This window comes from Carcharodon carcharias, chromosome 14 (assembly GCF_017639515.1).
Source record: "Carcharodon carcharias isolate sCarCar2 chromosome 14, sCarCar2.pri, whole genome shotgun sequence".
NCBI lineage: Eukaryota > Metazoa > Chordata > Chondrichthyes > Lamniformes > Lamnidae > Carcharodon > Carcharodon carcharias.
In genome coordinates this window covers 31,694,507-31,709,561 of record NC_054480.1, presented here as the reverse complement: position 1 = coordinate 31,709,561, position 15,055 = coordinate 31,694,507, and the positions used below count along the sequence as shown (strand labels likewise).

General features: G+C 44.7%; 1 protein-coding gene across 10 annotated transcripts in view; it reads left to right on the top strand.

The window, feature by feature from the left end:
• LOC121287207 (DNA (cytosine-5)-methyltransferase 3B-like) overlaps positions 1 to 15,055 on the top strand; it is a 335,867-nt gene that overhangs the window by 106,945 nt on the left and 213,867 nt on the right. For 9 of the 10 annotated variants that reach the window (XR_005945160.1, XM_041204873.1, XM_041204868.1 and 6 more), the window contains one exon: positions 1,480 to 1,629. The exons of the other annotated variant lie outside the window; for it this stretch is intronic. Coding sequence is in view for 8 of the 9 variants with exons in the window: in XM_041204873.1 (XP_041060807.1) it covers positions 1,480 to 1,629 (150 nt within the window). In the remaining variant the exon portion in view is untranslated. The remainder of the gene's footprint in view (positions 1 to 1,479; positions 1,630 to 15,055) is intronic. 10 annotated transcript variants of the gene reach the window in all.

Sequence of the window (15,055 nt, the reverse complement as noted above, 5' to 3'; positions counted from 1 at the left end):
TTAAGGTGTGTGTGTGGGGGGCGGAGAGATAGAGAGACAGAGAGGTGGAGGGGGTTGGTGTGGTTGTAGCGACAAACAAGCAGTGATAGAAGCAGATCATCAAAAGATGTCAACAACAATAGTACAATAGAACACATAGGTGTTAAAGTTAAAGTTGGTGATATTATTAGATAATATCACCAACTTTAACTTTAACACCTATGTGTTCTATTGTACTATTGTTGTTGACATCTTTTGATGATCTGCTTCTATCACTGCTTGTTTGTCGCTACAACCACACCAACCCCCTCCACCTCTCTGTCTCTCTATCTCTCCGCCCCCCACACACACACCTTAAACCAGCTTATATTTCAGCTCTTTCCTGGACTCGAACTCAAGTTCTGTCGAAGGGTCATGAGGACTCGAAACGTCAACTCTTTTCTTCTCCGCCGATGCTGCCAGACCTGCTGAGTTTTTCCAGGATATAAAAGGTCCTGCTTATTGAACAAGTTCATGTGTTTCCTGAATAGTGCAAATATTTTCATTTTACGTGACAAAATGATTTCTTTAGACAAAATACAGTAGAAATAACATTGGTTCATTTAAAATAATGCCTTAAAGGAAAACAGATTTTATATTATGACATACTAATTTGATTTTACTTCACGTATCTGATATATTAATGCTTCTTATAAATCTAACCAGCAGCTACTTCCTCTTACAATTGATGGCTTCATCCTTGGTCCTTCTGTGCCTGTTGACATTCTTAGCCTCAATATCTTCTTTGACGTCAAAGGGTACTCTCATCTTTTCCATTACTGCAATTGCCTACAGGAATCTTGGTTTCCTCTTATGTGAGTTTTTTTTCTCTAAACCACCCTTAACTTTCTATAAAGCCTATTCCATCCGGAACTTGAATATTGCTCCTATATTTTGGGAGGCTCTTCTAATACCTCTCTCACATGTTTACTTTTGATGCCAGGAAAATCTGAATGTCTGATAGGTGTTCCTCCTCTCAGCTGTGGCTCTAACCTGTCTCTCATTGCAATCTTTCTTGCCTCTATTTTAGTGCTATTACATGGTCCGTGCTTCTCTGAAGCTTTCTTTCTCCTAAACTGCAAATATGCAATTTTACAGGCTCTCTTGCCTCTCTTCAAACTTAGTGTTGATATCAAGATTTATTGCACAGTTTCTGACTCTACAAAGTTCTCTCCCAGGATATTGTATCCATGGAACTCCTTATTTCCCTGGGCCTTTGCTTCTTCCTGCAATGTTAAAGTTTGCTGTCATCTACTCTATTACCTTGTCTTCTCTTTTGATGGTGTCCTACACAATGCAATTTGGCCCTTCATCTTGGTTGCCAATAAAAAATAATAAATCTGTTATAGTCCTGTTGCTGCATTTTGGGCACTAAAATACATGGTTGTCCTTGTTTAGCGCAAAGAAGCTAACCAGAGTCAACTTGAAACCTGTGTTTTAATAGCTGTGTGTTGCCCATAGGCAAAACGACGAGGAGTATCAGGTTGGGAAAGCAGTCTCAGACAAAGGCCAGCACCACGTATAATTTTCCAGGCAGGAATTTCCTTTCGCCACAAAAAAAAGAAAGAAGATAATAATATGAAACCCAAAAAGGACATGAACAGTTCATTGGTATGTACATAAACTGTATGTAAGGTATGTCCATCGAAAAGATATTGTTTTTATTAAATTATTTCTATTATTAGTTGTGACAGTAGACTTTGACCTCAAAATAGGGATGATATTAATTATCAGTTATAAGCAGATCAGTTATTATTAGGTTCTGTCCAAGGAACACAAAACCTGAAACTAAAAGTGAACCATTAAAATTGAAATTATTTCTATATACTGTAGATAAGTTCAGAAGGTGCATATTTGGCACTCGAAATAATAGTACGGTGTTGCATAAAATGCACATTACTATCACAATATACAATTCTGCTTTTGAAAATTTTAGCATCTTATCCTTCTTATTTAGAAGTGTTATTTCCTGCTGATACTGGTTTCCTCATTTGCTGTGGAGTTCCTGGGTTGGGAGAGAACATAGTTTACCAATAATCATTTGCAAGTTCAGGAGCATCTGATAGGGTCCCATAGGACAAGCACCCCAGCATAAATTCAGTCTGCTTCAGGTTGGGTGAAAGAACACTTAACCTTTACAGTGGCGGCCACATACAAATGACTTTTAACATGGGAAGAAATCACTCTCTGTAAATATTATGATTTCTGCCTTCCTATCCAACCTTAAGAATGTACACCACCAATTAACAAATGGGGTTTACCAGGATCTGTTTCTCAAGACATAAGTACTTGATTGAAGGGACACTGTTTATTTGTGATTGCTTATGGAAACTTGTGGCGATATCTTATAAGCCACCGCAGGTATTGCAATTGATATCTACTGTCCTACTTAAGAAGCCTTTCCCTACATTTTTCATTACCTTTGGAAACCTTTCTAATTCAAGACAGTTACTGAGCTTGAATCTGAAATTTGCACAATGAGTTTTCTGCTGGGAATCTCACTTAACATGATCTATGTGCTGAAGGAAGAGGGCTCGAAGTCATTTCATTCAGGTTTCACCAGAAGAGAGCCAACTCAACCCAACACTGACCTTCCAGAAGGATGAATAGACCCTTGATAGCGATTTCCAAAGCTTTTCCAGGAAAGAAAGAACTTGCATTTATGGCAGGATGTTCTAAAGAATATTTTTCGATGATTAGTCATTATTGTAATGGGGGGCGGGGAAATGGAAAAAAGGGAGAAAAATGCAGTAGCAGATTTGTGCACGCAAAGGTCAGTGACCGGATCTGTTTTAATGATGCTTGTGTTGGATAACGATTGACCAGGCCACCCTGCTATTTTTGGAATAGTGACGTGCAACTTTCTTTTTATTCATTCATGGTATGTGGGCATTGCTGGCAAAGCCAGCATTTATTGGCCATCCATAATTGCCCTTGGAAAGGTAGTGGTGAGCTGCCTTCTGGAACCATTGAACCACTGCAGTCCATGAGGTATAGGTACACCTTAAGTGCTGTTAGGAAGGGAGTTCCCGGATTTTGACCCAACAATGGTGAAGGAATGTCAATATAATTCCAAGTGGTGTGTAGCTTGGAGGGGAACTTCCAGGTGGTGGTGTTCCCATGTGTCTGCTGCCCTTGGCCTTCTATGTCCATCCAAAAGGGCTGGTGGAGCCATAGTTTACATCTTATTTGAAAGGCAGAATCTCTGAAAGTACAGCACTTTCTCTATTGCATAGAATCTTAGATTACATATTCAAGTCTCTGAAGTTTGTACACATGACCTGCTGACTCAGAAATGAGAGTGCTACCATTAAGGTAAACCTGCTACCTAAGAAACTGTCACAGGAGCTTGTGCTTTTGTCATGAGACTTTAGGAGAGCTCTGTTTCTTGCTGTAGATAGAGTTGCAGCCAAGATGCCAACATGCAGAGTCCTGACAGTGGTAGAAAAAGTGGCCACAGTTCTCACCTTGTATGCCAGGGTCTTATTTCAGAGATCCAAAGGGATTTTTTGTCTGATTAGCCAGTGGACTGTGCACTCTTCTATATGGATAGTCATCAATGCTTTCTTTGCTAAGGAAACTCAATTTGTACAATTTGACTGTACTCCCACATGGGTGACTGAGAGGTTCAATAAATTTATCATATCTGCTGAATTTTCGAACGTTGTCAGGGCTACTGATTGTACTGTGTGCCTCAAATGTAATTCGTTATATTTGTAAGAACTGCAAAGGCTTGCATTCTCTGAAGGTGCAGCTAATTTACAATGACAGGCATAGGTTCTTGCATGTGAATTCGTGACTTACAGTGAGCTGAAATGATGCTTTAATATTTATTCAATCTAAGATTGTAGCTGTATTTCAACTAGAGGTTTAAGAGGCAGGCCGGCTGCTTAACACCTGGATTCTTTGGCTTCCTCATACTCTGTCTGTCACCATGTGTCATTTCCTGATTTACACTATCTGCATCCCCTCAAGTGAATTATCTCTAGGATGCTGAGTGCAAGGAAGACAGTGAATGATGAGTGTGCGAGTGATTGCCAGAGTTGCCAGAGGAAAAGGAGATTGTGAGTTCGAGATCCTCAGGAATCGTTTCTGCTCTCTCCTGGCTTGTAGCTTCTGGAGGAAAAGACAGCGGCCATAGCTTCCATGGAGTGGCAATCACAGTCAATTGCCACTCTGCTCCTTTCCACTTACACTAAAGTGTAGCCACACCTTTCTGGCCCGACCTTCCAACTCATGTCAGGTGAGAAAAGTGCAGCAGGCTCCCAAGGGAGTTGAGGGAAAGGAAGACATGCCCTGCTTCTTTACAGCACTAGCTGTCGTAAAGTGGGTAGGTTTAAAGATCAAGCCACTTTGAGAAGCCAGGGAGAAAATAAGCATGTAAGGTAAATGGGTAGGTTTGAGGGGGTGGGGGAAGGGGTGAGGAGCAGTTGGGATAGATGGGTTCGGGGGGGTTAGGTGGACAGTGGGGTGGGATCAGTTTGTGAGTGAGGGGGATTGTGTAGACAGTGGTGGGGGTGGTGGGTGGTGGTTGTTGAGGGCAGTTGGGATGTTAGTAGAGGGTGCGGGTAGTCAGTGTTGTAGTATGTGTCTGCATACCATTGTAATGTGAAGGTGCTCAACAGAGCAAGGGTCAGTGTGAGACTGGAGAATAGCACTGCCACAGTATGATTTATAGAGTAACATGGTAATAGACTGAGAAAACGGTTTAGAAAGAACACTCTCGATGCAGCCAGCGTGGAGGTAACAGCACCATGCATGACCGTAACCTGGGACAAAGGTTCATGTTTAAATATACAAATCTCAAGACCTCACCGTTGAAACAGGTGGGAGATCAGTGCTATCAGCATTGTACAATATGGTTGACAGCAGTGATTGCTTCTACAAGATATCACATCAGACCATAACTGACATGATGATCTGTGGTGAACCCAGAACAGCATTCCAAGGTATGAAAAGCTAAAAGCAACTGAAGCCTAACTAGAAAGACGAGCACCTAAGAATAAAACTTGAAGAAAAAGTTGAAGAAGCTTCACTACAGACATGAAGTGAGGAATCCACCAGAGTAAGTGGAAGTCCATTGTAGAAAGTTGCAAGAACCTGAATAACACAGTTTATGATATGATGAGCAAAAATACAAAAAAAGTGGCTGTACTTACATTTGAGAATAGGTGGCAGTCCCAAGGGCTCAGCATTCAGAGGGCAGCTGAAAGAGAGCTGCAAGTTAAAAAACAAAGATTTAAAAGAAAACCAAACCTGTAAAAATTGGCTGGAAGAGTCAAAATCTTAAGCAGAACTTGCAAAATTAAAAAAAAAGAGACCTGCAGATTTTAAGAACAAAGTGCTGTCATTGTAAGTTTAAAAAAAAGGACCCTGATTGGACCGCAAGCCTGCCAAAGCTCTCACAACGTGTTCAAAAAAGCCATTCAGGAGGAAAAGGAAAGGGGGAATCGCCTAGAAAAGAAATGCTCCTACCTTAAGTTTAAAACAGTTTTTTTACAAATAGGAAGGCCTATAAATGCTGGGGAGTCCACCAAAATCGGGAAAAGCACAGGCAATGTGTACAGAGAAACTGACAGCTGCAGAAACAATCTGAGAGGAAAATAAACAGTTACTGCACTGACAACTCCTAAAGTGGTAATGACTTTTAAAGCAGCAACTACAAAAGGAAAAACCAGCCATGGATGGACAATTAGAAGAGCCAGACGCATTTGTGCTATGGAAAGGGCTAAACCAGACCAAAGTGTGGGAGTCTTGGAGAAGATAGTTTTAAGTTTACAGAAGAGTTATAAGATTAAATAAGGAATCAGAAGAAGTTTAAGTTGATAATTTTTTATTTATCTTTGGTTCATTTGCTGGTGAAGTGCTCCACAGCCAACATCTAGATCCATACTCGACAACTTTTGGTGAGATATTGAAAGTCTTTGATAGATATTTTAAACTCCCAACAAAGTGCTGAGGGCAACAAGAGACCCCAGAGAGAGTGTAACTCCCAATAAAGTGCCGAGGGCAACAAAAGACCCCGGAATGTGAGGTAACTCAAAGGAAGCAAAATGTGCAAAAAGTAAAGAAAATAGGAAAATGTTTGCATCCGAGCTGGGCCGGAAGATTTGAAGCACAAGATTCAAGCTGAGTATATACCTCTGAAAATGCACGATAAAATGAAGTGTTCAATGATCCAAGCTGTTCGAGATCTGAATAAACAAATTTCGGAGACAGCAGAAAGGTAGCAGGAGGAGATAAGGATCCTCAATTCCAATTGGCAAATCAAAGCAGAAGTTGGGAAATCTCAACCAGATGTACAGCCAGGCAAAACAGCAGGCAGAAAAGGCATGCAAAGAAGTTGCAACCCTAAAAGACTCCATGAAGAATCAATATGCAGCCATGGAAAAATCTGAGGAGCTAAAAAAGGCGTTGAATATTACTTCAGAAAAAGCTTCATTTGAACTACTAATAGCAACAAAATGATGCACTGAAGCCCAGAGTGAGTTGGCAAGAGGTCAACAAGAAAATAAACAGTTGAAAGGACAACTCATTGCCCTTTTAAGATCAAATACAACAGGAATGCATAACCAATTAGCAACATGAAGACTGTCTTAAACAGAAGAATGGAAGCATAGAAGAAACTCAAGGAGCCTTATGCTGAATTACAGGAATACTTGAGATGAAGCAAGTGAGCTTTGCACAGAAAAGTAAAACCAGTTGAAAGATCTTCACATGTTACAAGAATCCCTTAGGTCAAAGTTTGTTCTTCTGGAAAGTTATGAAGAGAAGGAAAATGAATTTAACATTACTCTGAGCAAACTGAAGAACCAGTTGGCAGAGAAGACTCAGCGATGTTTAATATTCCAGGAGGAAGCCAAAAGCTACAAGAAAGTGACTGAAGAAACAGTTGAATGGAAAAGAGGAGGCATTGCAAGGAAAAGCCGTAGAAATTTCCAAACTATGAGCGGATAATGAAGCCATGAGTAGCACAATTATAGAACTGAAACAAGTTAAGAATTCGCTGGAGCCAGGCCTGGCCAACAGCCAAAATGAAGGACGAAGTTCTGTTGCAAACAGATAAAAAAGGACAGAAATGAGATCGGAAAATGTGAATCCAACACTGAAATGCACGGCAGAAGAAGATAAAGCTGAGCTGAACGAAAAGATTCATAAGCTTGCAAAAAAATTTCAATATGAAACTGCAAACACCTGAGATTGTGAACCAAGTGTAAATGAAGGTTCTTTTTGTGAAACATATGCGTCCAGCAAGAACATAGCAGATGCCACGTAAAGAAAATTGGAGTCCACTCTAGGAATGAATGAAGTGCACATTCCCTTCGGAAGGAACAGGACAAAACAGAGTGCTGGAAAAAAGTTGTTAATGAAGAGAAACACAACTCAAAGGACTGCAAAAAGTGAATCAAATGGAGATAGCCAAGTACCAGAAACACAGTACTACTACCATTTCTCTAAACATGATGGACTGAGATGTAAAAGAAATGTAAAGCCTCAAGATTGTTTGAATTTATAAAGTCAGAGACTTGAGATGGGGGTGAAGGGATAGCAAATAAAGATTGTATTGTAATATTCCGTTGGAAGGAAGGAAAGTTTTTGTTGGAGAAGAAAGGAGATGTTGTAGTATGTGCCTGCATGCCATTGTAATGTAAAGATGCCTGAAAGAGCAAAGGTTAATGTGAGGACTGGAGAATAGTGCTGCCCATGGTATGATGTATAGAGTCACATGGTAATAGACTGAGAGAACAGTCTAGAAAGAACACTTTGGAAGCAGCCTGCATGACATTAACCTGGGATCTGTAAATAGTTAAAGGTTAACAATAAAGGGATCATGTTTAAATATAAAAGTCTCAAGATCTCATCATTGAGACATCTAAAGGATCTATAATAGAACGGTCAAGGGGTCCAGTGAGGGGTTGGGAGGGTCCCATGGGAGGAGGTCAGAGGGTAGTTGGGGGTGCAGTTGTGGTGGGATGGTAGTCCAGGGGTCCTTTGGGGGTCAGAAGGATAGTCGGGAGGGTGCAGAGGGTATTGGTGGGTGGACGGTGGTCATGCGGGGTTCTCGTGCGGGGTGGGGAGCATGGTTGGGGGTGGGTGTGTGGAGGGAGTAGTTGAAGGGATGGGGAGGTAGTTGGGAGGTCCTGTGGGTGGTTGTGATGGTAGAGGTGGAACGAGGTGGGATGGAAGTCAGGGGGGTTCCCGTGGGGTGTTGGGAGGGTAGTTGGAGGGGAACTGAGGGGGTTCAGGAGGGTAGTCAGGTGATCGGGAGGTCCAGTGCGATATGAAGGGTCGGTGGGGAGTTGTGTCAGTACTATATTACCCAGGAGTTATAAGTGGTTTTAATTCTTTTAACTTTCCCCAGGTAACTATTTCTGTAAGACAGTCAGAACCATCCAAAGACCGTGATTTAAATCGTAATATCAGATGGCTCCCAGTGCAGGGTAATTGCCCATCAGAAGTTTGAACTTGCTGGGTAATTGTCGTGCAATCCTTATGTTGGGACTTCCGGGAGTTCCCCAGTGCATCTTTGGGGTACCCCTTGGGTATGACACTCCGGAGATCTGAAGTTATGGGCTAGTATTGTTAACTTTGGTGCCATAACTCGTGACATATAAGTCGACCTGATATGTCAGACGACCCCATTTTTCCAGCCCCAAAAATCGTGGTTTTGCATAAACACGGTGTATTAGTTGACCACCCTTTTCATCTGCAACCTGTTATACTCGCAATAGTATTAAATCTCAATTTTTTCACCATACAAATGTATGTTTTACTTACCAGTACCTTTATAACTGGCTGTAAGGGATCAAGCAGGTGAATACAAGCTGTGTTGCAAAGGTGTGCGGGAGTTTTAAGACATACCTACTCTTTACATCGGATGCCAATGACATTTCAAATTGGCAACCAGCAACAGCTACGCTGGTGGTTCATTCTTATACTTGGTGTATAAATTGACCTCCATTTTTGAAGGAATGTTTTGAGGTTTCTAAGGTCGACTTATATGTCAACATTGTCTTAACAGCATTCTATCTTAAACCGGTACTGTGTAGATCTCTCATGAGGAAAGTGTTAACCGTTGAAGAGACGGCTGCATTTTATGGGCAGCAGCCAATTCATTGGTTGCACCTGGGGCCTTCAGCAGGCAGGTGAAATAGATCTTTGAAAAAATTACATGGTCCAAGTGCTGGAGGAAAATTCATCCAGAGAAATTGGGGCTGCCTTTCCTGCCCACAGACCCTCCTTTGTTTCATTAAAAACCTTCCACCTCCCTCCACCCTCACCCCATCTCCTGCCCCCAGACTACTGCTGGGAAGCCACCTCCACTTAGCTGGCAGTTGGTGGTTGACCTGCCATTGACCTGCAAAACGCCAACCGCGCTGTAAAAGCCACAAGCATAATAATCTCTGGATTTACTACCTGAGCCATGAGCAAATTGGCATGGGGTAAATAAGATCAGAGAGTTGAATGCATGGTTCAAAGATTGTTGCAAGTGAAATGGGTTTCAATTCATGGGCACTGGCACCAATACTGGGGAAGGAGGGAGCTGTTCCAATGGGAGGGGTTTCACAACCGTGCTGGGTCCAGTGACCTGGTGAGTTGAATAACTGAGAAATAATCTTGGCTGGGAAGGAAAAGATGTAGAATCAGTTTGGTAGAGGGAAGTCACTGATGGGCATAATCTATAGGCCCTCTAACAGTAGTTACTCTGTAGGACAGAGTATAAATCAAGAAATAAAGGGGGCTTGAAAGAAAGTGACTGAAATAATTGTGGGCGACTTTAATCTTCATATAGATTGGACAAATTGAATTGGCAAAAGTAGCCTTGTGGAATGGTTCATAAAGTGTATTCGGAACAGTTTCTTAGAACAATGTATTGTGGAACCAACCAGGGAACAGACTATTTTAGACCTGGTAATATGTAATGAGACAGGATTAATTAATTATCTTATAGTAAAGGATCCTTTCAGGGAAACTGATCATAACATGATGGAATTTCACATTCATGTTTGAGGGTGAGAAACTTGGGTTTGAAACTTGGCTTCCCCCATGTCCAGGGTGCAATCGACTGCACACATGTGGCCATCAAGGCGCCAGCAGGTGAGCCCAGTGCCTTCGTCAACAGGAAGGGCTTCCACTCCATGAACGTGCAGATAGTGTGTGATCACAGGATGCAGATTCTACAAGTCTGTGCAAGGTACCCAGGCAGCTCCCACGACACCTACATCCTCAGACACTCCCAGGTGCCGGGGCTCTTCAGTGCTCTGGCTCGGCTGGATGGATGGCTGCTGGGTGACAAGGGCTATCCCCTCAAAAGGTGGCTCATGATGCCTCTCCACTATCCAAGAACAGAGCTGAGGAATGCTGCAATAGGAGCCACGCCTCCACAAGGGCTGTAGTGGAGAGAGCCATCGGTCTTCTCAAGATGCACTTCCGATGCCTGGACCGCTCAGGGGGCGCACTCCAGTACCTCCCAGATCGTGTCTCTGTGATGGTGGTAGCATGCTGCGCTCTCCACAATCTTGCGCTGGAAAGGGGGGACGTAGTGAACGATGAACACCTTGATGCTGTGGATACGGCTGCACACGATGAGTCCAGCAGTGGTTCGGAGGATGAGGTAGCACAGGGCAATGATGAGGGGGCTGCACGCTGACCCACATTTACACCAAGGAGGCAGGGACACCTGTTAGTCTTTCATCCAATGAACCTTCAGCTAACTCCACACAAATCTGCAGGACCAGCGTTGCCTGGCACATCTATATGCGGCACTTAAGTGTTACATCTTCCACCTCATCTGCTGCAACTAAGGGCTTAGTACATAAACCTCAATGCCCACTCAAACATTCATGATATGTCTGTGAAACATACAAGTGCAGCACAAAAGAGCCACCCTCAGCCGGGGTAGCACATGTGGATTTTATTTTCATCCATCATATGGTGCAACAAAATCAAATCAAAACATTGTTCCAACGTTAAAAAATATAAATTCCCTACCTAAATCCGTGGTGTGCCTGACGTGCCTTATGCTTACGTTTGCGGGTGCTACGTCTAGGTGCCTCCCCATTGCTCGGAGTTACATGGGAGACAGCCTGCTGACTCTGCTGTCCTGTTGGCCTCAATGACCTTGACAGACGTCCTCTGGCCCGTGGAGCCTGTGCTGGCCCCACCTGGGAGGGAGTGGCCAGTTCCAGAACTGGCACCTCCCCAGTTGTGGCAACCTCAATGGATGCAACAGTCACTGGCAGAGGGGTGGAGGAACTGCTGCCCTCAAAGGAGCACCCTGAGAGGAGCTTTCAGAGACAACAGGCAGCTGCTGCGCCGACGTGAGGTCACTTTGGACCTCCTTGCTCAGCGCAGAAGCATGGGCACCGAGCTGGGACTCTTGGTACTCAGAACACCTCCCACATTGCCAATGACTACCTGTGGCCATTAGCGCTGTGAGGGCTTGTGGGTCCGAATGTATCCCCAACAGTTGGTTATTCTGCTGGAAGCCCCTCTCCATGAGAGTCGCCAATCTCTCCATGGAGGAAGCCTGACGCTCTGACATGAGGTTCGTGCCGTCACTGACACTCCACCTGGATTCCTCCACCACAGAGACCAAGTAAAGCACGCTCTCACGCAACACTCCCAGATGCTCCAGCGCACCCGGCCGCTTTTCCTGCAGTTGCTGCATGGCGGACAACTCCAGAGGCACATCATCACGGCCCGACTCAGCATGTGCCTGGTCCCCTGCAGTCCTCCGGCTGCTGGTGCCATCGGCACTCTCTGTCTGTGCCATCTCCTCCAGCGATTGTGAAGTGCCTTCTCCACTGTGTCCCGGGACACTAGCCGATGTTACAATTCCCACCGATGTGGTTGTTGCTGCGCTGGTGCCTGGCTCGCTGAAATGGTGTGATGCTCAGGTGTGAGAGAGGAAATCTGGACGTCTTCATGGCGGCCATGCTCTGGTGATGCTGAAATTAACAACAAGGACAGTAGATCGGTTAGTGTTCAGTCAGTAACACAATTCGTCCCTTTCCCCCCAGGCTCATAATGCATTCAACCTTCAAGAACCTAAGGAGATGAACATTGGTGGGGTGGTAAGTAATCAGGAGGAGGTCCAAACATTACGGGCGGATACAGTCAGGCTGGTCAGATGGCCTAAAGAATGCCACATGGAATGTTATGTGGATAAGTGTGAGGTTATGCACTTGGGCAGGACAAACAAGATATGGGATTACAGGAGAAATGGTAGGACGATGGAAAGTGTGGACAATTACAAGGACCTTGCTGGGCATGTGGACAGACCTGTTAAGATAGCGGAACAGGAACATAAGGTGGTAACAAGGTAAAAGCCATACTTGCCCTTATTAGCCGAGGAATAGAATGTAGGAAAAGGGAGGTCATGTTGTAAGTGCAGAAAACGCTGTCGAGGCCATAGCTACACTTCTGCGTTCAGTTGTGAATTGTGTTTCATGGGAGGGATGGGATTGGAGTGGAGAGAGTGCAGAGGTTCCTGACCATTACGCATGTTGGCCTAGAGAGTTGGAGTTATGAGGAAACATAGCATACACTGGTGACATCTGCAGCGGAGCACAGGAGATTTCACATTATTGACCTTCACACCGTTATGAGGGTCATATACTGGGTGGACAGAAAGCAACGTTTCCCCTTGGCAGAGGGATGGCTAACCTGGTGGCATTCATTTAAGGTGAGGGGCATGAGGTTGACAAGTGAGGTGATGAGGATCTTTTGGACAGAGTAATGTGGGACACACTGGCTGAAAGGGTGATGGAGGCACAAACCCTCCTAAGATACAATGAGTATTTGGATGTGCAGCAGCGTTGCCATGGCATGTAAGGCCATGGGGATCGTGGTCAGAAATGGGATAAGGCGACTTTGGAAGGTGCTAGAGACGCGCATCCTCAAGGGGCTGAGGGACCTTTGTGTATGACCCACACGTCTGACTGTATCAATCTGTGAATGAACAGTGTTGCAGCATTAACGATTGCAGCAATCATCAGTGCTTTGGATGGTGGGAAGACAGAGCAGATGAGACTGTGGGCCTCAAATACCTAGCCACTCCACCCCAGCCGCACCAACACCTGTTAACCTGGGCCCATGGCAGGTTTCCAACTCCAGTGCCTGCTCTTTGAAACAGCTCAGGATGAGAAGCTGGGCCTGGCTGCCTCCAGTAAGTGACCGTTCGTATGTGCCGTGCGCATTTTTCTCCTACAGAACAGAGAACACCATTTATTGGGCTGATCACTCATATACTCTGCATACGCACGCACCCCAACCACAATGGCCCACCTGAGACCTCCAGCGCCTCCTGTCCACGCTACTGATGATCGGTCACCAAAATATAGTATGCCTGCTCCCAACCCCCCAACAGCCACCTTGGACACATTTGACGTCCATCATTTTCACTAACACACTGGTCTTAGCTCCCAAGGCAAGGAGGCACCGAGGCCACCAGATGGCTCTTGGCTATGACACTTTGAGCCTCCCCTTCCACCATCTCATCAGCATGAAATGACATGTGTTTGAGTTATGAGTATGTGCCTCGCTGCCTCTTCTGCAGGTTACCCACAGACTACTCAAGTGCGACGAAGACCAACACATGAGGGAGAACCCATCTCTCATTAACCACTAAGGCTGATGTAAGCATGGTGACTATCTGCTTGACCACCCAGCGTGCGCCAAATGCCCAACATGAGTCAATGCAGTCACAACACTAAGACAGTGGGGGGGCCCTCAAAGGCTAAGGCTACTTGCTGGGTTAAATGTCCAAGGCCAACATGGTACTCACCCTTCCAGAGCACAACAAGTCATTGAACTGCTTGCGACACTGGATCCACATTTAGCATACCACATCCCGGAAACTCACAACCTCTGCCGCCACCTCCTCCCAGGCATGCTTCGTCACATGGGGGAGCCCTCTTCCTCCCATCTTAAGGAAACAGGACCTCTCGCCGTGCTGCCAACTCCTCAAGAAGAGCAGCAAGACAGTCATCAGAGAAGCGAGGGGCACAATGGCCCCCCGCTGGCCTACCCTGCAACCTGCACTGCTCCTCTGACCTTCCCTCTACATTGGCTGCTTTGCAGACCCCCTGCAGTGCCACCTGTAGCTGGCCATGATGAACAGCCTAAAGGAGGCTGCCTGGCCTTTTTTTTTATACAGACTGCAGCTCCTCACTGGACCCGGCAGCCTGTACACGCCCGCTGCAATTTTAAAAGTCCCGCTCTCCATGGGAGTGTGAAATGCGCTAGGCAGGCCTTAATTAGCCCACCAGTGCAAAATGGTGGCGCGGCCCTGATCGCCAGCGGTGATTGGGTCCACGGCCACCCGCGATAGCTTCAGCTCCGCCCACCCGCCGAACGGAAAATTTAGCCCTATGTGTCTTGAGGATAGAAGACATCAAAAGCATCCCAAGAAATCAGGACATTAGAGGGAGGGAGGAACTTAATGATCAATCGTTACCATTGGAGAAAAAGTGTTAGGCAAATTAATGGGATCAAAGGCTGACATATGCTTTGGATGTAATGGCCTGTATCCTAGAGTTTAAGAAGTGGATGTGGGTAGTTGTAATCTTCCAAAACTCTCCAGATCCTGGATGTAACACCCCTATTCAAGAAAGGATGGAGACAGAAAGCAGGAAACTATAGACCACTTAGTCTAACATCTGTCATTGGGAAAGTGCTAGAATGCATTCATAAGGAAGAAGTGGCAGGACATTTAGAAAAGCATAATATAGTCAAGCAGGGTTAACATGATTTTATGAAAAGGAAATCTTGAACAATTTTATTTGAGTTCTTTGAGGATATAATGAGCAGGGTGGATAAAGGGGAATCAGTAGATGTAATGTATTTGGATTTCCAAAGGCATTGGAGAAGTTGCCACAATAAAAAAAAGTACTTCACAAGATAGAAACTCATGGTATTGAGGGTAATATATTAGCATGGATAGAGGATTGGTTAACTAATGGATGACAGACAGTTGGGATAAATGGATCATTTTCAGGTTTGCAGCTTGTAACTAGCAGGGTGCCACAGGCAT